Genomic DNA, 25,290 nt, shown 5'->3' on the forward strand with positions numbered 1-25,290 from the left:
GAAGGAGGGAAGAAGGAAGGAAGGAGGGAAGAAGGAAGGAAGGAGGGAAGAAGGAAGGAAAGAAGGAAGGAAGGGAGGAAGGGAAGGAAGGAAAGAAGGAAGGAAGGGAGGAAGGGAAGGAAGGAAAGAAGGAGACCAAATTGAGATGGCTGGATTTCAATGTCTCAAATTATAATTATGGAAACTTTAAAATGGTTAAAGCAGCTAAGAGGGAAGTTTGCCAAGGACACTGCAATAGTTTATTTTTTAAAAAGGTGAGAACTTACAGACTGGAATGCTCTAGCAATCAAATGAAGCTTTTCTGCTATCCAAAGAGAAGGTATTCCACTATGTACTATTTACAGAATGAAAGGAAGGGAGAATAGGGATGAACCTCAGCAGCCACTGGATCCAACCAATACTTGAATTTAAGAATTGGAAGGAACTTGGGCATCCATTTAATCCAATTGAAACCTGAAAGGGATTCCCACCAAAATACAGAACACTAAGTACCATCCAGCCTTTACCTGAAAAGTCTCAAGGAGGGAAACCAGCACCTCATTTCACTTTGGGATAATTTTTATTTTAGGAAGTTTTTTCCTACTATCAAGCCTAAATTTCCTTTTTTTTTTTTTTTTTTTTTTTTGCAATTCTGCCTTCTGAGGGAAAGAGAGCAAGTCTAATCATTATCCATATGACGTCTCTCACATAGCTGAAGACAGTTCCCCACCCTCCCCACTTCACCCCGAGCCCTGACAAGGCTTCTCATCCCAGGGCTAAAGATTTCCAGTGTCTTCATCCAATTGCTTTTTGACCATTCACTCCCCTTGGGCCTTGAATTATGGTATCACTAGATGTACATCCTGATCTGGATGAAGTAATTTACAATTTCTTTGTTGTCTGAGTTGTACTCTTAAAGCAAAACCTGGGTAACTCAGCAGACAATATAAGTTTATAGAAAGTGAGACAGTAAGTAGCCCTTGCTGCCCCCTCTAAAAAGAGCTCATACTAAAGATTATCAAGAGACTTACGTTGTATTACCCATCACATTGCTCATGTTCATTTGAACATTAAGCTGTTTGAGGTTGATAGCAAACACGACCAGGGTCTCCCATGGGGTGCCTTGCTGGCTGGCTGCTTTGTTTGACTTATTAAAAGGAGTAGATGTTCTTGAGAGTGAATCTAAAAAAAAAGGTAGACATTTTGAGTTAAAAAGACAGTGCAGTTATTTCAAAGCAAAACCTAATAAAAGTCCTGTGGCTATAATCAAAGCTGAAAAGAGGTACAAAACACTTTCTGCAAATGATTTTTTTAAAGTATTTTAAAAAGAAATAGTGTTTCAGAAGTATTTGTATAATTTGTCCACTTGTGTTAATACCTGAATTGAGTGCCTAAGTGAGTGGTAATGAAGAAAATAAACAATTCCTCCAAATACTATTCAATCCCAGTAAATTAGTCTTTGTAAGCTCACTGTCCCAAGGCGCTACTCCAGTCCCCGAGTTGCAAGAGAAGTGAGGAAGATTGTGAAGGAAGAAAGGCCATGGATTGGTAACTGGATGAGTATGGAAGGAGAAGAAAGTCAAAGATATTGAGGCAATAGATGGATGGAGGGAAAAAGTGAAAGAAACAGTGATGCTAGGAGGAAGAGTAGGAGAAATACTGCTGGGAACTAGGCACCTGGAGGGGGCCAACTGATGGAGCTGTCCAGGTTTGGCAAAGAGGGCCCGGGAGAGCACCAGAACTCCCAAGAGAAAGCAGATGGGTGAGCCAGGGGAGTGGGTGGTACCTATGAGCTCCAGGAAGAAAGGATCATTGGCTTTATCAGAAGCTCCTCAAAGAAAAAGATCAATGAGGATTTGGGTGAATAGAAGGTTCTTGATGGTCTCTGTAAAAAGTTTCAAGTAGGAAAGAGAGAGGAAATGCCATGTTACCAGGCATGTAGGAGAAAGGGGGTGATGAGGACATGGACATATATTGTGAGAACATATTTTTTCAATAATCTAAACATAAAGGGCAGGTAAAGGGATGAGATATCAGCTAGATGGATTAGGAAAGTTAAAGAAAGGTGTTTTTTTTTTTTTTTTAAGGGTTCTGCGCAGGTGGGAAAGAAGTGACAGAAAGGAAGAGACAGAAGATACATGAGAGGAGAAACAACTGCTGGGGAGGGATGAGATGGGAGGGAAACAGAGGGCACAAGGAGGCCTTGTTCCTAGGAGACAAGGAAGGACTGTGAATGAAGGAGGTAAGTGAAGGAGCTCCTGCTGGATGGCTGCAGTTTTTTCACTGAAATTGTAGATCAGAACATCTGTGCTAAGAAGGGTGAAGACAAAGGCATGGAGCGGCTGCTGGGGGGAGGGATGAGGGCAACAATGTGGCCTTGATGGAGACCCTGAACCATCCAATTCATAGTGGATGAAGCAGCAACTGTTATGATTTTGTCCAGGGACACTGCACACCAGGGTGGTGCTCAGGGTTGTTCCTGGAGCGATAATCAATAGATTAGTTTGGCTGAAGCAGGTGGTTCAGGTGGAGGATGACAAGATAAGCTGTGAGGACAAGATAGATTAAGAGATGCTGTGAATGTGAGGCTAAAGACTTGGAATCTTTTTCTAAAGGTGGGGAGACACACTTCCACTCACCTCTCTGAGGAACTGAAGAGTCAGACACACTCCGGGATCGCATGGAAGCAGGAGATTTCAGATTCTGAGCAGCTGCTCCCGGGGACATGCTGCTGTTTGCCATGTGCTCACTGAACACGTTAGGTGACTGAGCCATGTGGGTGAAGGAGGCAGACTGGCTGGGCTGTTCCCAAGTCCTGCAGTAAGCTTTCCGAGACGATTCTGGAGAAAGGTGCTGACTCACTCCTTCGATGGAATCTGGTGTCCCAGGACCAGATGCTAGCGGAGCAGGGAGAAATGTCAGGGAAAACAGTAAAACCTGGCATATGACTGATTATCATCCTACCTCAGCTCCCCACCTGTACTCCAAATTCTACCTGCCACTTTATTTCCAATGGAGTAAGGCCTCTCCAAACTGCCATGTCTGTTCCAACTGAAGAAAGTGGTATGAAATTAGTGAAAACAAAAGGAAGGTAAAGGAAGAGCAGAGAAGCTCTCTGAACATTGTTGTCAAGTTTGATCTGAGGTCAAAGAGAGAAGGAGGAAGCCACACTTCTAGAACCATTAAGTAAACTGCTGGAAAATAAGAGTTTGATTTTATTTTTAAAATTTTTTTCTTGGCAGGAAGAAGTCCTATAGTCACGATTTTATTGGAATGCCCATGAGGGACACTTCCTTTCTAAAAGCAGATTGGCACCTTCTTTGTGGCATCAAACTCAAGTATAAATGGATGCCTGTGGGCAGCAAACAGACTTAGAAAAGCACAAATTATTATTGATGTTGAAATGAATTTTAATTCATTTTGTTTAACTTCCCGATAACATTTTTGGACTGGAGGTCACCTGTGTCAGCAAATGTCAGAAGTGGAACATGAATCTTCCAGGTCTGATACACACTATGCCAATGACTCTCTTAAATTCAATGTAAAAAGTTAAAGCAAGTAACCTACCAGGAAGATTGATGGTTTGGTCACCAAGAAAAAGGCGGCGGGCAATACTTCTCCTGTACCAGGCTCTGGGAAAGGCCAGAATTTCACTCAGTCGGCGCATGTCATATTTGAAAGATGCAGAGCCGATGTCACACACAGCTGATACACACAAAGGAGATATAAGAACCTGGAACTCATTTTGGAACCCTTCACCACCCTTTCACATGACAAGTGCAATAGGAAGAGGGAACAGAGAGCGTTTATAACAGAACCAAACCATAACCAGCACCAACACTGTTAATACTTCATGGAATGTGCTAGTCTCTCTGCCCAGCTTCCTTGCTGATATATATTTTCCTTCAGCAGATTATAAAATCTGAGGATAAGAATGACCTTTAGTCATTCACTTTTAAAATTCTTAATTGCTTAAAGATCAGGAAGCAGCACAAAGCCTGGCTCACACAGAGGACCTCTACTAGAATGCGCTGTTTTTAGGACGAGGGTGTGTAGCTAACATGCCACTCTTGATGCATTGAGGATCTTCAATAACGTACAGTTTGATTAGTCTGATCCTGGCAAAGACTTGAGGTTGGAGCGGATGCAGTGTGTGAGCCCAGCACCCAAATTAAAGTTCTAACACCAATTATTAAGTAGAGTGGAATCCACATCTGTGGGCTAGATTTTCAACACTTTTTAAAAAGTCAAATTACCAACAAAATCTCAATGCTTAATGCTGGGAGCCTATCTAGTTCACTCTGGAAATAAATGATATTTTTGGAATAAAGGGATGAATGGAATGGGATAAAATACCAGATATATTTATTAACGTAGTGTCCATTTTGTTTGTAGACTTGCTTGCCATCTGACTTTCAAAAAATGAGGCACCTCCAGAACGTCTGATTCGGGACAGGCTCACTTTCACAAACTCCAGGTTTATACTGAGGGAATCTTTTCGACCAGTCACTGAGGTTGGCTCCTCATCTACGTTCCCTGGTGCCCAGAGAAGAAAGACAAAGCCCAAACCATAGTTACTTTATGTGGGAAAAAAGCCATCTGTTTCAATTTTTCCTTGTAGAAGTACTTGAGTGTGGCTGGATTTTCTATATCAGTTTTATTTTATCTTTATTTATTTTTTTTAACTCTTAACATCTGTGTATTGGCTCCTAGGTGGAAGAGTGGTAAGGGTGGGCAATGGGGGTCAAGTGACTTGCCCAGGGTCACACAGCTAGGAAGTGTCTGAGGCTGGACTTGAACCCAGGACCTCCCATCTCTAGGCCTGACTCTCAATCCATTGAGCTACCCAGGTGCCCCCTCTACATCAGCTTTATATAAGTTTGAGGTAAGCAAATATACTCCCTCTTTTGTATCACACCACTGGGTGTGATATTGTATTCCTGGAGGAAATGCCATCTAAGCTACTGGATGGCCCGACATAGAAGAGCTTCAGGACTCTTAAGACAATGGCGGCGTTGGAGCCAAAATGAAGGGGAGAAGGAATAAAATGTTCAGGTTACCTGACAGGTGAAGTGAGCAGTTTTCCTGGTGGGCTGGGTGTTAACCCCTAAGGGTGAGTCCAGGAAGCCTGTCTACAACATGGCCTCAGATCCCCTTGCTGCTCAGCGCTCGCCCTCTTCCCTCCCTCCCTTCTCTCTGGGTGGTTCTAGCCTAACCACAACGAGGTCTGCACAGATGCAGCCCAGCAAATTAGCGGGCCATTCTGGGGTTGTGGCCGACTCCTGCCCTCCCCCCCAGTGGGCAGGGTTTTTTGCTCTGGGGCAATGAGCCGTGTAAGTAGGAGCCCTTTCTCCCAGAACCCCTTCTCATTTTGGGTGGGGCAAGATGAGCCCAGGAAGCGCATTCAGGGATAGGTGCTGCCAGAGCATAATATTGGGATTGTATTGCTCATTGATCATTGCATTACTTTTCCCCAAAGGCAATTCTCTTCTAAAATTCCTTATTTCTGTTAAGGGTGTCACATTCTTCTGGTCACCTAAGTGTGAAGCCCTGGTATTGCCCTTGCATCTCTCCCCACTCCCTACCCCATTCGCCTCTTATATCTGATACATTTCCAAATCTTGTTTCTATTTCCACAGTCCTCCCATTATTCTCTCCTTCCACTCACAAAGCCATCTTCCTCGTCAGGGCAGGCCTCAGCTCTCACCTGGACTATGGAAAGAGCCTCCCCTTGTCCCACACAGCAAAGTTGCCCAAGTGACTTTTCTGAAGTTTAGGTTTTACCATGTCACCCCCCCCCCCCCCACTCAATACTGCCCAACTACCTTTAAGATTAAGTATTGTTTCTGCTTGAGCTCTTTCTTTTCCCATTTCTACAAAGTACACAATCATTTGTACAGTGCTCAGTGGATGTAACGATAAATAAGTAAATGTCCCACCACCAGGTGACTCAGTTGGTAGAGTGCTGGGCCCTGAGTCGTTTTATTGTTCATTCATTTTCAGTTGGGTCTGACCCTTCATGTTCCCATTTGGGGTTTTCTTGGCAGACATACCAGTGGCAGAGATACTGGTGTGGTTTGCCATTTCCTTCTCCAATTCATTTGATAGGTGAGGAAAAAGAGGCAAGCAAGGTAAATTATTGGTCTAGAATACACAGCTAGTATGTGTTTGAGGCAAGATTTGAACTCAGGAAGATGAGTCTTTCTGACTCCAGGCCAGGCGTTCTATGCAGACAGCCACCTATCTGCCCCAGAGTCCAAAAGACTTGAGTTCCAATCTGACCTCAGACACTTACTAGCTATGTGACCCTGGGAAAATCACGTAACCTTTGTTTGCCTTAATCCCTGGGAGAAAGAAGTGGCAAACTGCCCCAGAGTTTCTGCCAAGAAAAGCCCATGAATGGTATGTCCAAGGGGTGATGAAGAGTGAAACAACCAGACAAAAGTGAGACAAAGACTGAAGAATGCCTTTGTCTTCGTTATCTGTAAAATATGATTCTTTGCACATTGCAGCATGAGATCATGACTTAAGTTTCATTTAGAAAAATTGAACATATGCTCCCCTCCAAGGGTGATTCTACCATGTCACTAAAGCTTATTAAAAGCTACACTAGTTCAGATTCCTTTCGTTTGTGTTTATCGAGCAACACTGCTCTAACAAGATAACGTGAGATGGAAAAATCAAACCAAACCAAGCTCCAGCAGGCATGTGGATGGCCACAGCCTCCCTTCTGCAAAGGTCTCAGAATTCCTGAAGCGGTGCAACTGGGGAAGGTTCTGTGAGATCCCGAGACCAGAATGTGCACATGCACCCAGTCGTACCTAGGCCTCCGGATCCAGGGGTGAGACCAGTAACAGCAGTTTTCTGTTTGCCTGCTCCATAAGGATGAAATACATAAAGAGAAAAGTCTGACATGCAGGCAGTGAAACTCAGGCCAGACGAACTGCTGCTGGCATTGGTCAGGTCAGATTGACTGCTACTATGTCGACTTCTGCCGAGAGGGCTGCCCAGCCCAGAGGAACCTAGAGCCAAGATAAGAGGATGAGGATGTTATAAACCAGGGAGGAAATGATTTTAAACTCTGTTGCCACAATTAAAGTAATAACACAAAAAATAAGTGGTAGCTAGAATCATTTGGCTTGGAGAAAGAGGCTAAAACACTAAAAATTACAAAGCATTTAAAAGTATAATGTGAATTAATCCCATTGAGTTGGCTATGTTTTTAAATGTCTTTATCATGTAAGTTAGCCTTTCTGACCCTTTGCTAATTCCCTAAGCATGCACTCACCTATGTATTCAGTTATGGGCCTACCTAGTTCTGTCTCCTCCCTTTGATCTAATCAGGAAGTAAATGGACACTGGAAGAAGTGGGAAGGAGAGGGAGGCAGGGTTAGTGGGAGAAAGATAAATGGCAAAGAAGCCAACGTGAGGTCCAACACCTCGCCATCCTCAAGGCTGCTGGGTGGGCAAGAGCCCAAGGGCAATGGAACCATTCCCTTCCACAGTCCTAGATCCAAGGGAGCACCAGACTTGTCTGGGGGTAGAGGAGCTATTTTATTTATTAAGTAGTCTAATGACACCAAGAATAGTCTAACTAAACTAGTGAGTTTTAATTTGGTCAAAATACTATAAATGTTAGCTCCTTGTCTCACTGGTTTGATTAAAATTACTTTACTCAATTTTGCTTGATTTTCATTTTCTTATTGAATTAAAGGTTAAGGTCTCTTCCTCCCTTTCCTCCTTCATATTTAGAAGTTATTTTCTTGAAACTTTCACTTTACTTGGTATGTTTTTAGTTATCTTTGATTCTAAGATTTCTATAGTATTAGGTGTTTCCCACCCTTATTAATAATCTTCATAGATGGGCAGCTAGTAGATGGCTCAGTAGATTGAGAACCAGGCCTAGAGAAGGGAAGTTCTATGTTCAAATCTAACCTCAGACACTAAACTAGCTGTGTGACTGTAGGCAAGTCACTTAACCTCAAATGCCTAATCTTTACTGTTTTTTTGCCCTGGAACCAATACACAATGCTGATTCTAAGACAGAAGGTAAAGGTTTTAAAAAATAATCTTCACAGACATTCCTATAACCTGTACTTTCTACACATGATTTTCCAAATTCAATAAATCTAAAACTAATATCTTCTCCCTCATCCTAGTTTTTTTTTGGGGTGGGGTCTTGACATCGTTATTTCTCTCAATAGCAACACCATCCTTCCAGTGAAATAGTTTAGAAATCTGCATCATGTCTAATTCCTTCATCCCCTTGTCCCTAACTATCATGCAAGACCACCTCCCTTTTCTCATCTTTGCCTTCTGGGTAGTGTAAGAGAGTTCCGATTGATCTCCCTACCTTTCTTCAATGTCTTTCTATTTGAGCTGCCATGCTACCTTCAGTTTAATCTTTCTTAACTAGGTTTGATTTTGCTTTTCTCTGGCTCAAAATACTTCACTGTTTCCCATTATGTCCAATGAAATTTAAATTCCTTTGCTTAAAAATTTTTTTATTTTAGGAGCTGCCTGCTGGCAATTTGCGTAGGTAGGCATGGCAGGAAGCATGCAGGAATGGCTCAGAGGGCCAGGATATAAATGCTGCCCTCATTGACACAACTGCATCTTGGCAGTTTGGTTTTACTCAGGGTCAAGTCACATAAACTATATGACAGAGTCCCTCAGATCTTCCCAGCCTTGAGCAGACCTTGCCTCTTTCAAGCTGTTCCAGTGGGTCCTGGCTATATGCATTTCCAGGGGACCAAGAGAGACTGGGGAAGCTGCAATTCAGCCATTGGGTACTCTTCTGAGTACTGAGTAGTCTTGATTTCAGTATGTGTCCCCTTGTTGGAACAGACTAGAAAGCAAATGCTGGGTCTACTTCATGATTTTAGTGTGCTCAAAGAGCTCAGTGAGCCCCACATTGTCCCAGTCAAAGTTGGTGTCTGTGCTCATGCCATGCAGAAGAATCTACGTTCCTTCCCACCCTCCAGACTTACCGAAGAGGTTAGTACTTTGCTGTGAATGTTCACCCAATCAACACCTGTTTTGTAGTTACTTGTATACATCTTACCTTTTCTGTCAGACTGAAAGCTCCATGAGAGCAGTGACTATTGTTCTATTTTAGTACCCCCATAGTGCCTAGCACTACTCAATCATGTAATCTGATCAATAGAATTTAGGAGAGATCTTACTCTTGTTCTTTTTTTCAAGGATCTGGGTCACTTAAACACAAGTTAAACACCTTTGGGTGTGCGTGCCACCTGAACAAACTGAATCCTCCCTTCTATATCGGAAGAGATCACTTGCTGCCTAACACATCCCTTCATTAGGTCAATCATGCCAGGTTCCTTCAGCCTTGAGGTCACTTAGCACGGTGAGTCCCTTCACCATCCCTGCTGCTTCCTTTCTGCCCATGCTCCAACACAACATCCAACAATGTCATTTCTAGAATATGGTAGCTAGAACTGGACCCAACCCTCAGGATGCCACTTCATGGGGCCATGCCTCATTCTCCTTTAATCCTGTGGCTCAACAGCTTCATTTCTTCTTCCCTCATGTAAATTGCTTTCTTAAGCTTTAAGTGAATATCTGTCCTGATGGGTTAGGAAGCTATTGTGCGCTTCCCCTCCCCTTTTCCTCCCTCCCTCTCTCTCTCTTCCCTTCTCTGTCTCTGCCTCTGTCTGTCCCTCTTTCTCCCTTTCTCCCTCCCTCTCTCTGTCTCTGTTCCTCCCTCGCCTCTCCCTCCCTTCCTCCCTCTGTCTCTGTCTTAGTCTTTCTCTCTCCATGAGTTATACTCCACTTGTGCCTGACAAATCTAAGTTGGGATGATTAAAATAAAAACAGGCAAAAGTGAGTGAAAGGGAAGAGAACATTAGGTACGCCAGGCCCTTAGGTAAAGCCTAGGACAAAGACTTATGTGGGCTTTGAAGCAATTTTTCTTCTTCATCATTTGGATGGAAACAGTGCTCTAAAGCAAACTTCTGGCAAGGAGATGGCCAAAGCTGAACTGTAATTCCTCTGAAGTAGGGGATCCTTTTTCTTAAATTGTGAAGGAATCCATGTAGCTAAAATCCTTTTCTCTTTTGTCACTTTCGAGTTATTTAGTTTTTCCTTTCTTTCCCCTTTCTCCTTAAAAGACTTCATTTTATAGTAAAAGTTCACCCATTTGTGTTGTCAGTCAGCCAACAAACAGCTATTAAATGTGTAAATTACAGGCTCTGTTCTTGAGGCACATCTGGATATTCTAACAAGGGAGACGATAAGTAGACAGCTAAGTCCATACAAGAGACATGGAAAAGCCAGGTGATCTCAGAAGGGAAGGCCTGGACAGTGGGAAGGGTGGGGAAAAAGGGTGGGGAAAAGGGGTGGGGGAAGCAGATCAAGACAAGAAGACACACTTTCCTGATGCCCCCTTAGCAATCTATGCTAGGTGGCCTTTAGAACAAATACCAAAACAGTAGCCATTTTCTAAGGAGGTGATTTCCCTATTTTGGCCAAAAACGAGTATTAGCAACGCTTTCCTGAATTCCTTCTGTTTGAGGGGGAAACTCATCTTCATGTCAGGTTTCAGTATTTCATAACCAATTTAGATTGCAATTCTAGCCAACTATTCCTTGACTTCTCCCCTGACAGAGAGGAAACATCTCTAAAAGCATTCTACCCCTTACCTGGTGTCCCTGTTTTGTTGGTGAAGGTCTTGGATCCACTCTGAGTAGCATGACCACTGGGGGACACAGCCTCAGTAGGACAAGTGGTGCCTAAAGTCTCCAGTTCTCCTCGGTTTGAAGAGAACACCAAGTCCAGAGAAGGCAGCTTTAGCATACATTCTACTCTGGATACTGGTAAACAGCTGAACTTGATCTGAGAAGGCTAAAAAGTAAACACATTCCCCAAAAGGCTGAATATGTCATTTTATCTTTAAAAAATCAATTGGTAATGCATTACACTAGTAGAACGTTCAGGTGCCAAACTGACGGGATATACTAATTTCTCTGGAAATGTTCATAACAACTTTTTTGCTTACTACATGCACAGATCACTCAGAACCAAACTTTTAAAAGTGGAAAAAAAAATCATTTCCCCCATTTAAAAAATTCTGGGAGAATTCATGTGTCTGTCAGTGAACATATCTTCCACAACTCCATGGCTTCCCATTCACAGTATATTTCCTAGAAGGTAATGGCAATCTTGGAATGAGAAAGGCCAGAGTCCAGCAAAAGGTGAAAAGTGAAACTCAGATACCAGTAATGAACATGAGATGTATCAACAGCAACATTCTCAGACAGAGCATCAGATGAGTACAAGGTAACTTTTTAAAAAGGTAGTCAATTATCATTGTTGTTGTTGTTGTTAAGTGCAGTTAGGCTGGATAGAAAGGGGGAGGGCTCCACTGGAATTAGTGCTGAAGGGTGGGAGCAGAGACCCTCTAAGGAACACTGCTCATTCCTCCAACTCCAACCCCAGGACAATCAGATTCTTAGAAGACTTTCAGCTCATCTTCCATCTAGGCCCTAATAATGCTGAGGTCTTTTGTCTCCCCTTGGGTTAAGTGGGATTGCACTACATCTAAAACCTGAGGATTTATAAAGTTTTGCCCAGTGAGACAATATCCCCATACCCCATACTTCCTAGTCGTGTGTGTGTGTGTGTGTGTGTGTGTGTGTGTGTGTGTGTGTGTGTGTGAGAGAGAGAGAGAGAGAGAGAGAGAGAGAGAGAGAGAGAGAGAGAGAGAGTGTGTGTGTGTGTGTGTGTTGGGGGGGAGGGGGATGCCCTTCTTTTGGACTCTTGAGAATTAGTCCTCTGTGGCATAGCAAAGCCAGAGGGGCTGGTGCCTGAGAACTAGGCTGCTTAAGGTGGCCAATGCCATCACCAGGTGGGCTATAAGGGAAAAACTGTCTCCAGAGGCTCTTGCCCACCATATTCAAAGATAGGACATTATGATCTGTGTCTGTAGAGCAAAGGCACAGGCCAATTATGGTTCCTTTGAGACTTCAAAGAGACATCGAGTATTTTCAGAATAGCAACTCGGTCAATATAGAAGGCATGGCAGCCTGCCAAGAAGAGCTATTAGGGCAATAAATAAAGGAAAAGGATCTTCCCCCATCGATGGTGCCAGCTAAGGGCCTTATATTATTCTACCTTGTGCTAAGTCCGCACTCTCAAAGGCAAGAGATATATGAGGTTATTGGATATTCATCTTCTGTACAATGGACAAAGTCAAAAAATGTGAGATGAAGATAGCCAATGCATCCAAACAGCTTAGTGGTTATGGGGAAGGAGGGCCAAATAAGGACCAAGGGGTTCAGGTTCCAGCTGCTCCCTCTCCTTGGGCAGGCACCCAGGTCCTCCTTTTGGAAGAGGCCTTGGCCAAAGGAAAGAAGCTCCTAAGGGAGGAAGGGAGTGGTCCTAGTGAAGGAGCTGAGACTGTTGCTGGTTTTGTTCTCTTTGACATAGGATCTGTCATTCACCTGTAGGTAAAGAAGGTTCCTGGGGGCAGAGTGAACATCCTATGACTTTCTTTCACTCAGACCCTGGTCTTAGAGACATATGGAGCCTTATTGTGAAAGTTTAAAGATTTGAAGGCTGTTCCCCCCCCCCCCCCCCCCCGCTTTCTTCTTCCTCTTGGAATAGCAGGACTGGGGTTCAAATTTTGGCCCTGTCTGGGTGACCTTGGGTCTCAGTTTTCTCAACTGTAAAATTAAAGGATGGCACTAGAGATCTCTGTGGTTCCTTCCATCTCTAAGTCTGGGCTGCTATGAATCTAGGAAAGTGAACACCAGTGTTACTTATATTATCCTAATTCTGTTCTGAAGATATGTTTGTGTTATAAAAGTTTTAGTACACTTTAATTAATAATCTTCAAATCACATGTGAACTAGGAAGTATCAGGGGATGTGTGACAATTTTTTTATAGGGAGGCAACACTAAGTAAAGTGAGGAAACTAGAGCCTTTGGGCAAGATTAACAATGGAGACATTTTCCTATTTAGCAAATTTAAGAATTCTTTCTAAAGTTAAAAAAACCAAACCCAAAACAACTCTCCTAGACCAGTGATGGGCAAACTTTTTTAAAGAGGGGGCCAAAGGAAAAGAAATGTTCATCTGTCAGTCTGCTTCTAAGGCAACTCTTTCCAAATTTCATTGTATTGCATCCTGCTTGTTGTATTTGTCAGATTAGGAATAATGTCTCGCAGCCAGATAGAACATTTCAGGGGGCCGCATCTGGCCTGTGGGCTGTAGTTTGCCCATCACTGTCCTAGTCTAATGATAAAGTCACCTGAACTCGGACGTAGACCACGACATCTACCGGGAAGGAGGAGTAAGCAGATGTTGAAGATGACACTAAGGATGTTGTGGATTCTTCCATTGGATCTGGTATATCAAAGTGCCCCATGTCTTCATCTTGAGAGCTAACAGCTGTTAAAAAGGCAAACAACCATTTAACACAGTAATGGTGACATGTCTATGAAATTACATCAGGTTTGAGCTCTATGGTTCCTCTAAGAAGTGGCAATGATGACAACCACAATTCCCACCCCTCAAACCAAGATACCACCATGCCATCAGGGTTAGAATGGCAAAGCTGGGGAATGCCAACCAGGGTGATTTAGAGTAGGGAACTCTGTGTTCCCTTGGGCAATTGCAGCATAAAGGTAGACTGATACCTGGCCAGAGATGGAATGCATTTCATAAATGCTGGCAAAATTAAAAAAAAAAAACAAACTATCTGTGCAAATCAATCAGAGGCATTTTAAACTAAGAAGTCTGGCCTATGGATATCCCCAATACTAGTGAGATGCCAGAAGTCTTTAAGAAGGAAGTAGAAGACCAGCTAAGATACCTAGAAATTCCTAGGAAATACAAGTCAAGCAAGGAACCAGTAAGAGCGGGCTCACTACCTCCACCGAGTCTACACCAATATCCAAAGATTGAGCTGTGCAGAAGAGTGACTGGTAGGCCTAATACCAGGGAGCACATTGGACCTCACAGGTATTAATCACTAAGACTTGGTGAGATGAAAGGTATGACTGGACCATGGCTACGGATAGGAATACCATCATAGGTAGAAAGGTGCTGGGGTAGCCTCTATATATTAAGAAAGAACACTCAGGTGAGGAAATCCAGGAACCAGAGAAGGAAGGACGACAGAGAACACCTGAATGTTGGAGCCAGTCCTCAAAAGTCCATTGTTCCATTTTTAGCATGAGTACTTCAGCCTCAGGAACTGGCAATGGCTCTAGACCAGAGCTTGCCTTATTGTTTTTATTCACTGTTTAGACTTAAGGAGTTAATAATGTAAACTTGAAGTGTGTGTGCATATGGTCCCCCAACTCTCCAGCCCAGCTGCTAAGCATTACCAGCACAGCTCTGCAGTTACTGCTCTATAAACATTGCCTGAACTTAGCCAGAAGGAAGTAGAATGTTCAGGGAATTAAGTTGTTACCACCAGGTGGAGGTGGGGACTGCAGGCTGAGAAAGAGAATGAATAATTAGCATTTCTCTAGAACTATCAGGTTTGGTTTGGGCCTCACAACTCTGATGGGTGAAATTTTAGAAGAGGAAGAAACAGAAGTGATTTTGCCAGTGGTAACAGAGAGAAGAAATAGGGAGTTTGGGAAACAGAACATGAGTGTAGCCTCATGGCATGATATAGCAATTATACAGGCACCTGCTGGAGCTCTCTCTGCCTTTCCTAAGTGACAAGTCTATCCTTAAAAAGGTGGAGCTGGCTCAGTGGGTTCATCAAGCATAGGCCATGCCAGGTTAAATTCCCTTCCTTTTTTAACACAGCTACTGAAACTGGAGATGAGGAGAATACTGTGGATTTGGTCTTTAGATATGAGCAAAATTCTGGATCAGCTCTTCTTGTGAAGATGGAGGGGACACAGATTAGGCAATAGTTCAATCTAACAGCCTCAGGAAGGCTGGACTCTTAAAGAGTAGCTGTTAAAGGCTGAATTTCACCATGGTCCACGGTGGCTTCCAAGGGATCTGTGCTGGGCCAGGTACGGCCTCAAATCAGACCCCTGATCTGTGCACAGGCACAGATGGTGGTACGCTTGTCAAACTTGCAGTTGAACTCCCCACAGCTAGGAAGGACATGTGGATGACAGCTGGGATCCAAGGCTATCAACAGGTTAGAACACTGGGCTGAAATCTCATAAGGTGAAATTGAAAAGGGAAAACTGTATTTGGCTACTGTAATAGGGAAATAGACTTTAAGAGTAGGTAGCCTACCTGCTAAATCTGCTCTCCCACTCAAAGTCTATTTCCCTATTACAGTACAAAACCACCAACTTTACAAGCCTAAAACGGATGAGGTATGCTTGGATTGTAATTGCTTTTCCTGGACGGTAAGCCCTCCATGAAGCAGCAAGCTGAGACGGCTAGCAAAAACACCTAGTTTGATCTATTCTGCCCTTGTCAGACCTCCCTCCTTGCAGACACTCCCCTAGAGGAAGCTTAGTGGCAGTTGATAGTGCTGGACCTGGAGTCAGGAAGATCTCAAGTTCAAATCTAGCCTCAGGTCCTAATTGGCTATGTGATACTGGGCAAATCACTAACATCTGTCTGCCTTGGTTTCCTCATCTGTAAGCTGAGGATGACAAAAGCACCTTTCTCCCAGGGTCGTTGTTAGCATCAAATGAGATGATAATTCATGGTTCAATGGAGATATGATTGGGGATGTAGACTCTAAAAGACCACCCTAGTACAAATGTTAATAATACGGAAAAAGGTCTTGAACACATGTAAAACCCAGTGGAATTGCTTGTTGGCTATGGGAGGGGGGTGGGAGGAGTGTGTAAATGGAATTAGCTCACCCCCATTCATAGTTAAACTCTAACCACCAGAGATAATGTCAACCCACCTCCCTTAGCAGGGAGGGGAGACACATGACAATAAGTAACAAATCAAGAACAAGGGACGGCCCTTTGGGCAGTCCAAAACAGTGTAGAGGCTGCCATTTGTCCACTTGAATTAGAGGTGGATGCAGGAAGTGATGAAAGCTGCTGCCTTTCAAATATGATGGTAACTTCCTGTGGAGGCAGTTCCTGGTGCTGAAGGATCTCGGCTGAGACCTCAGGCAGCTTCCCTCTGAATTGTCACATGGGTAAGTTAGGCTGACTTCCTTTGGCCTACCTGGGCGTTCTAGAATCTCTACCCTCAAGGAGGATTCTTTGCCTCTCTAATTGTCAAGGCCTTGTGGCTAGTAGCCTTGTTTAATTAACCTCTAAATCCTCATCCAGGCCAGACCTCTCATCCAGCCAGAGCTTCTCTCTCTATTTCCCTACCTTCAACCTTCCTAATTGTAAATAAACTACCACAAAAGCCATCCTGACTTGGGTCTATTTTAATTATGGAATCAAGCTGATCTGATTGATTCCTGGCGACCACACCTTAAAAAAAAAAAATATATATATATATATATATATATTCCCCTCTTATAGGAGGGAGGGAAAGAACATGATATAAAGACCATGAACAACCATGGAAAAATACTGAAGATTAATTAATTAAACAAACTTTAAAAAAAAACTATGATCTCATAACAAAACTAAAAAAAAAAAAATGAGATGATACTTATAAAGCACTTAAGCACAGTGCTTGGCACACAGTAGGAGCTTAATAAATGCGTTCCTTGTTTTTTTCTCCCATAATACTTTTATTTAACTACAATGAGTGGTTACTTTATCTACCTGGATAAAAGTCCAAAGAACTTTAAACGTTAAAGAGTAATACCAGAAGAGCAACCTGTCCCAGGATTTTTGCTATCTGAATAGCCAGTCAAAAAAGAGAAGCAAAAGAAATAGCAAACATTTCTATCACACAGTGAGTTCACTAAGACACATCAAGGGTTTCATGCAGGATGTGTTCTACTGGGCTGGGAGGCCTGGAAAAATTCTGCAGTGTGTAATGAAAGAAGTGCTTGGAGAAGCTCTAAGAAAGGGGGTCTGGGGATTACCCAGAGCCAGCCTGATGACTCTGTCAAGCACAGGTCCTGCCGGTCCCACCTCCTTTCCTTTCCTGACATTTACTAACATGAACAGAGTTTATCTAAATTGTAGCTAAGCTTTTGTCCAAGTGTCCAGTGATCACCTTGTGGAGACACAGATGAAATGATAATAGAATTTGATGGACTGATGATAGCAGATGTTCATCATTCAAAGTCCACGTGGCAGGAGCTCCAATGAGCTGGGCTTAGTCTGGGGCTGTTTTAACATTCTATCAATGACTTGGTGGGAGAAACAATGAAGACATTGAATGATGGGATCCAAAAAGGCCTCAACAGGCACTGGGCTGACTAAAAAGCTGAAAGTCAAGACAGGGAATGGGGAGGCATTGGAGGATGGGTCGGGCTAAATACCCGCCCCTCAATGTTAGCTTTTTTATAAACCAAGGTCCTAGGCTAGCACAGTGCCTGGCTCATCGGAAGTGCCAATGACTGTCACTTTTTTCACTTGATTATTATAACAAATTTTGGGATGTAAGGTATTATCTCTATTATTATTGTTATTGTTACCTTACAGATGAGGAAACTGATGCTTACTCTTTTTTTTTTTAAACCCTTACCTTTCATCTTAGAATCAATATTGTATATTGGCTCCAAAGCAGAAGGGTGGTAAGGGCTAGGCAATGGGGGTTAAGTGACTTGCCCAGGGTCACACAGCTGGGATGTGTCTGAGGCCAGATTTGAACGTAGGACCTCCCATCTCTAGGCCTGACTCTCAGTCCACGGAGCTACCCAGCTGCCCCCCACACTTCTAAGACCATGTGGCCTCTCAAGTGCCAAATAAGCTTTAGGGATCCTTGCCTCACTCTTCCTTCTCCATTCTCAAGAATCTATGCCTGTGTCCCAAAGCTTCCTATCTGTTCTCTGTAAAATTAAGCTCCCCAGAAAGCACAGCTCAGTGGTAAAGTATTAAAACTCTTTAAAACTCCAATTTCCTCATCTGTAAAATGAGGGGTTGGGCTAGATAACATCTATCGTCTCTTACAGAGTTGTGATCTGATCATTTAAGGGGGAAAAAAATGAGAGGTCAGTGTGTCCCTAGAGACAGCAAAGGAAGAAAAAAGGGGCTTACCAGTATAATTTCTTTCAATTGGTGTAATGGGGATAGTTTCCAGGGCCTTCTCCAGAAAATCTAATAGACAGGGACTAATCACCATTTCTTCTGGTAGCGATTGAAGGGCTACCCAAGCATATAATTTTGCTGTCTTTACGCCTCCACTTCCTTTGCCTTTGGCTAAAACATTTATAAAAATTAAATTTATTCAATGATTTTGAGAAATTATGCCATTAAAGTAAAAACATAGAATTCATTGTTAGAGAAGTCATAGGTGACAAGGTCCAAATCAATACAGTGAATCATCTCATAATTAAGGCCCACTTTTACTCAATGAATAACAAAAAAGTAAGTCAGAAAAAACAGTGTGCTGGAAGAAATTATAAAGTGATCTTATAATGCAAGGATTATCAACAATTTCTACTACAATGGCTCTTCCTACTTGCTCTAGGTCACATGATTTGGTGCCTACTCCCAATTTTAATTTTTTCCACCTTAGAAGGTACAAGAAAACATGTCTGGTAACAGCAAAAGTGAAGATGGCAAAGCAAGACTATAAGCAGAATGTTTCCTTAACGTGCCTTTTAAGGTATCTGGAACCAAATTTAGAAACCTGTGTCAGAACAACCAAAATGAGAGTTTGGAAGTATTATCTCAAAGCCATCTGATTTTCCCCTTTTCCTTAGTACCATATGCAATGAGTTGCTAAGTTGTGCCAATTCTGTCTTGATAACAATCTCTTCCCAACCTCCTCCGGAGGGAGCATTTCTTCTCCTGCGGGGGGAGGGGGGGAAATACAAGACAATAAGCAAACAAGGTGAGGAGGTAGCCCAGGGTCTCAGTGCTGAAGTAGCCAAGGAGGGAAGGCCTAGGAGGCAGTGCTGACCTTAAGCAAGAGCGGGGAGGTCAGTGTGGCTGGAATGCAGCAGAGGAGATGACAGGGAGGAGCCTGGTCATTTTTGTGGCTGTGTGGAGGATGGGCTGCAGCAGGAAAAGACTAGAACAGGCTGTTAGAAGAGTTTCCAAGGGGGGGGGGGTGTCGTTTGATGAGAGCAGAAGGGAAGGGCCAAGGGGATGATCAGACAGGGCAGCCAACTGGATAAGGGAGGTAAGAGGAAGTGAAGAGCCAACAATGCTTATGTTTCTAACCATGGTAATCAGAAAGTCTGAAGCTCCTGCCACTAAAATAGGGAAGTTTGGAAGAGGGGCAATTTTAGGGGAGTTAAGAGAAGAAGCTCCATTCTGAACAAATGCAGGCAGCTGGGAACGAAAGGCTGCTGAGCTTTGAGCTAGAGAAAAATTAATAAGTCATCTGTGTGGAGGTCATATTTGAACTCATGGGAGAGACTGAAATCCCAAAGGAAGAGCATGTAAAGAGGAGACACAGACCTAGAACAAATCTCTGGGAGATACCAACTGATAAAGCAATGGGGGGGCATGTGATAAGCCAGGAAAGAAGGCTATGAAGGAGCAGCCAGACAAGAAGGAGAATATAAAAATCTCCTTAAAGTGCTATAAGGAATAATGGAACTGCTTGATTTCTATAAAAACTAGAAAGACCTTCATGAATTGATGTGGAGTGAAATGAGCAAATCCAGGATAATATTGTACACTATAACTAAAACACTGTGGGATGATCACATGTAATTGACTTTGCTACTAGCAGTAATGCAATGATCCAAGACAATCCCGAGGGATTTATGAAAAAGAACGCTACCCATATCAAGAGAAAGAACTGTGGGAGCAGAAATGCAGAAGAAAAACATATGATTGATCACTTGGTTACATGGGTATAGGTATCAAGTGATGACACATGTATAACCCAGTGTAATTGCCTGTCAGCTCCAGGTGCAGTGAGGGAAGAAGAGAGGGAGAGAACATGAATCATGTAACCTTGGAAAAATACTTAAAAATAAATTTAATTAAAATAAATCTCCTTAAAGGACAGTTTCTTTTTTTTTATTTTTATATCCATAATCACTAACATAATGCATTACACATAACAAATATTTTGTAATAAATATTTTATCACTGAAGCTTTGATAGACTTGATCCAAGTAAACAACATCCTAAAAACTAGAATAGGCTAGACATACTGATGATTCCATTAGACAGCAAGAAATATTAGAACAAACTAATAAAAAAAAACTGCTATAAGAAAGAAGGTCAATGAGGGATAATTTAAGGATCCCTGGATTAAAGGAGAAAAATCTAGCCCCAATTTCAAGAAATCATAAATTGCCCTAGATCTATGAGAACAAGAGTAAAATGAAATAAAAATCCACAAACATATCTTGAAAGAAATACCCAAAGGAATGTTACAGACCAAAGTCAGAGCTCCTCTATCACCAGGTGCTATAAGCATCCCAAAAGAAACAGTTCAAGGACCAAGAAGTCACAGATAGGATGCTGTAACATCAGGCAGTTTTTGGTACAGATTGGATGAAGTCTTGGAATAGGACAGCCCAAAAGACAAAGGACACAGGCTTTCCTACAATATGTTTTTTCTGCAAAATTGAGCAGAATCCTATAGCAGGAATGAACCTTTAAAAGAATAATAACAAAGACTTTCCAAGCATTCCTCATGACAAGATTAAAGCTGAGGGGGCCCTCTGCAGTGCAAACACCAGATTCCAGAGAAGCCTAGAATGGCTCAGGGACTCAGGCAAGTGGAAGGGGCTGAAAAAATAAGTGTCACTCGAGAACCTTAAAGCCTGGGATGAGGCCATTAGGAGAGAGAAAGGGGACTTGAAGCATGTACCAGTACAGAGAAGAGGAAACAATAGTGGCTCTTGCCTTTTCTTGTGAGTTGAATGGGCCTCTGGGGAACCTTACTCATGGCTGAGCCAGGCAAAGAAGGGTCTCACACTCACAAGCACCCAACTCAACAGTTAAATGAGGTGAGGCAGGAATGGGCAGGGGCTAAGGAGAAGTAAGATACTGGGGAGAAGACAGTCACAAGCAAAACACACTTTTTGATCCTGAAAAGAAGAAAGAAAAGAAACAGAGGGTATCCATTCATTTGGGAATGACTGAATGAATTACAGCAAAGAATGGAATGGAATGTTATTTTGCCATAATGTATGATGAAAGACGATTTAAGAGACTTCTAGAAAATAAGAACTAATTCAGAATGAAATGAGTGGAACTAGGAAAACAATATATATACTGACAACTGCAGTGTTAAAAAAAAAAACAAAAAACAACTTTGAAAGTTGATCAATGCAATGGCTAACCACAATGCCCAGAGAAGGTATGATGGTGATTACCTGCCTCCTGAGAGGGAAGGTGAGGGCTTAAGGGGCAGAATGGGACCTACATTTTTAGACTTGGTCACTGAGTAGTGACTTTGTTTTCCTTAGCTATGCTTATCTGTTGCCTTTTTAAAAAAAATTTCATTTTCTATTTTTAATAGAGGGGTGGGGGAAGGTGAGAAATTAGAAGTAGTGATACTAAAAGAAGGCTATTAAAACATTAAAAATGCAGAAAATAGAACATGAAGAACCACAGACAAGTGGGACAGTTCTGAAAGTAGTAAGTGGAATCTATTATACATAAGTTATCAAATGGAGATTCACAGGGTATTTTTGTCCTGATATATACATGTAAATGCTCTTTGGTACTTGAATTCAGAAAAAAATGAAAAAGTAAGGAAAAAAGTGATAAGAAACTAAGGCATCACAAAAGTGTGGATCCTTCCAACCACAGGGGTTTTCCATAGGTTTGGTGATATTCAGGTTATGTGTAGGTTGTTCGGGTATTTCTGACTAATCAAAACTACTGAATCTCTACAATGGTCTCAGTTTCAGGGTGAATTGTACTATTCAGGAAACAGTACATACACATCAAGGATTTCAGAACATAGTTTACACAGTCCACTCCTAATATAAAAGAATATAATCATTTGACAGCTGAATATTTGACAGGAGTCATTGAATGATACACTATCTGCCTCTAATTCCTTTTCAACTGCATTAACTCCTATGTGGTCTGATGTTTATTCCTCTCTTGACTCTAGTTTTCTCTCAGATATCCCTGATGCCTCTTCCTTAAGTCCAAAGGCATTTTCTCAGGCCTCCCCCTCTTCCTCTGATATCATCAGACTAATCTCTTCTCCCAATTCATGCTCAGCCACACAGCATCTTCTCTTACTTCTCTGACCATGCATTCTCTTAAGTGACAAGGCCTTTCCTGATCCTTGCTCCCCACTTCTAATGCTTCCTCCTTGATGCTCTACCCTGATTTTGCATCTCTCTGGTCTATGCTCATCATACATGTGTACCATCTCCCTCCAGACTGTGGGAGCACTTTGACGTAAGCATCTGCTTTCTTTCTGTTTTGGTATTCATTGAGGCTACCCAGTGGTTGGTCTCAAGTAAGAGCTTCACAAATGCTAACCAAGTGATTGACATAGTCTGTTTTCCTTTCTGGCTGTTTTCCTCCTTATTTCTCACCCCACTCTTCTCTCTCTACAGTATACTTATTCTTAGGCCTCCAACTTCAATGAGGAAGAATCCTAATTCAGCTCTTCAAATCAGAGGATTATTTTTTCTAACTGGCTGAAGGGCACCTTCACTTCTCTTACCTCAAATTCTGCAGGTCTACAAGCAAAGTCATCATCCTTTTGTTCAAAGACAGCTCTTGTTAAGCTGCTCCTTTGCTCAGGAACTGAAAGGTGCTCCTTGATAATTTTTATCAGACAAAGTATTACATGCTCTCTCTGTGTCTGATTGTCTTACTGGACTGTAGGCTCCACAAAGGTAGGGATCATTAGCTAAAATTCCTATCACCCCCAACGTCTGGTGTAGGGCTCTTTGTACAATAGGGACCTAAAAAATATTTGCTGACTGGGTAACACAATGCCAAGATTTCTCTGCCTGATTTTGTGTATCTGATCTTTCAAGTTTTAACTTCAATTAACATAATGAGAAGACAGAAGTCATTGGAAATGGTCTGTTGGAAAAGATGGAAGGCAAAAGAAGGGGATAGCAGAGGATGATATGGATAGATAGTGTCATGGAAGACAATGAACATGAACTTGGACAGACTTTATGAGACAGTGGAGGCCAGAAGAGCCTGGCGTGTCACTAAAAGGTAGACAAGACTAAGTGATGAACCACCACAAAATTCCACAATGTGCACAACTTAAGCAAGATTTTTTATAATACCCTACACAGGCCATGATCATCTGTGTATGTAATGCTTTTTGTAATTATAAAGTGTCATTAAAAGGCGATTCTTGTCCTCCTATCTTTTTGAAGGATGATTTCTACTTCCCCCCCTTAGCCCCCCCCATGGTCATTTCTTTTCCCAATCATCTATCTATTTTGAAATCAGAATCAGATTTCAAAAGAACAAAAATAGCCCCAGTAGGGAATGGTGTGCTAATTCAATTCTCAGACTCCATACACAGAGTCAGGTAGCATTTACTATGGTTCTTCCTCCGCAGATGAAAAAGGTGGTTACTTTAAGGACAATTTCACCAGATTTCACTGATCTTTAAAAATCCAGATGTGTGGCTCATGAAATAAATGACACTTGGTCCCAGCTGTCTCTATCATTCAGACTTGTTTTAAATTTACTGGTTTTGCTAATATGCCAATAGCTTAAGAAGAATGGCTGAGGGAAAATGTTCCTTATAATTCAAATGTGACTTTAAACAATTGGCACTTGGAAGTCTGTGACCATTTATCGACTTTTGCAAGAAAAAGACACTAGAGCAAGTAGGTGATGGAAAAAATGAATACAGATAGTATATTCTCCTTTAGTACCTGAGGGAATAGGTGGGGGTTGGGGAGGAAGTAAGGTGTTAGTCTTGTTCTGGAAAGTGCTAGTTAAAAGAGGAGGAGGAGGTGGTGGTGGTGGTGGTGGTGGTGGTGGAGGAGGAGGAGGAGGAGGCGACGTCGCATTGTCTCTCATACCGTACAGCTTGGACTCTTTAGAAAGGGTTCTTGGCAAAGAAGATCCTCTAGAAGTATTGGGTGACTCGGTCTTTAATGTCTTGGAGTTATAATGTAGCTACATTGAAACACACAAGTTTTAAAAGTCAAATAAGGCAGAAACAAAGATCTCAAAATTTAAGGCCTAATTTAGAGGAAATAATTTTCTCGAGAGTAATATCTGCACTGTACTATAATCTTTGAAAAATTAAAACTTTGCTAATCAAAATGTTAACTTCAAGATGTACAAGCAAAAAGAGTCCAAAATAAAATAGTGTGCTCATTAGCCAAAATATTCAGGCAGGATTATGTAAAAAGTTCTTGACTAAGCATGGGAGATCATTGGGTTCTAGTCTTGGTTCTGCCATTAGTTAGATATAGGACCTTAGCAAATCATCTCAACTGTATGGGACTACTTTCTTCCTTTGTAGAATGTTAAGCTTGCATGAGATGGCTGCTAAGGTCCTTTCCAGCTTACCTAGTCTTCAACTGAGCCTTACCTTGCCTAGATCAACCCACAAAGTTATTTATTTAGAAGATTCAGCTAGGACAGTAATTTATAGGATTTATCATGCAACACTTTCACCTCAGTGCTCTAGTGGGTAACATCAACAACCTGGGGCCACTGAAAGCCTCTAGACCAGGGATGGGCAAACTTTTTAAAGAGGGGGCCAAAGAAAAGAAAATGCTCATCTGTCAGGCTGTTTCTAAGGCAACTCTTTCCAAGTTTCATTGTATTGTATCCTACTCATGGTATTTGTCAGATTAGGAAGAATGTCTCGCAGCCGTACAGAACATTTCAGGGGACCCGGAAGGCCGCAGTTTGCCCATCACTACTCTAGAATGTTCCTCATGCTGCAGCTTGAAACGTGGCTGCTCAGGTGAGAGGCACTGTAACCACTGAGCAGGATTTCACAGAATGGGGATGGACAACCAACAAGATGTGAGCCATTCCACGGTAAGGCTCTGAGCTAGGATATACAACTTCCTTTCTCATACTTTGGGGTCACCTTTGGTCAACAGTTTCTTTTCTTCCCTCATTTTCTTTAGATGTAAATATTCTACAGGGAAATCATTCCTGGGGTGAGGCAAGTGCTATGTTATGCTAATATGCATGAAATAATGCTGGTTTTTATTTAAAAGCTTTTGAAACTCTAAACTCCTTTTTCTTCTAATAATTTAGAAAGGCAGCTTAGAGTAGTAAAGAGAGGCTCTGGAAGATAGGGGTTTGGGTACTTCCTTGGACAACCCCATCCATATACAGTGTGTGACTGGGGGAGTCACTCATGGGGTCCTGGACACTCTGAGACCAAG

The 25,290-nt window shown here is 42.2% G+C and overlaps 1 protein-coding gene across 1 annotated transcript in view; it reads right to left on the bottom strand.

The window, feature by feature from the left end:
• Positions 1–25,290, bottom strand: part of KIAA1109 (KIAA1109 ortholog) — a 209,985-nt gene that overhangs the window by 15,635 nt on the left and 169,060 nt on the right. Inside the window, exons 67-75 of the mRNA XM_044681108.1 lie at positions 23,809–24,055; positions 18,056–18,217; positions 13,249–13,388; positions 10,641–10,842; positions 6,801–7,001; positions 4,336–4,515; positions 3,547–3,684; positions 2,619–2,876; positions 1,011–1,161 (exon numbers count right to left, since the gene is read on the bottom strand). Of these exons, the coding sequence (XP_044537043.1) occupies positions 1,011–1,161; positions 2,619–2,876; positions 3,547–3,684; positions 4,336–4,515; positions 6,801–7,001; positions 10,641–10,842; positions 13,249–13,388; positions 18,056–18,217; positions 23,809–24,055 (1,679 nt within the window). The remainder of the gene's footprint in view (positions 1–1,010; positions 1,162–2,618; positions 2,877–3,546; positions 3,685–4,335; positions 4,516–6,800; positions 7,002–10,640; positions 10,843–13,248; positions 13,389–18,055; positions 18,218–23,808; positions 24,056–25,290) is intronic.

Source organism: Gracilinanus agilis, chromosome 6 (assembly GCF_016433145.1).
Source record: "Gracilinanus agilis isolate LMUSP501 chromosome 6, AgileGrace, whole genome shotgun sequence".
Lineage (NCBI taxonomy): Eukaryota > Metazoa > Chordata > Mammalia > Didelphimorphia > Didelphidae > Gracilinanus > Gracilinanus agilis.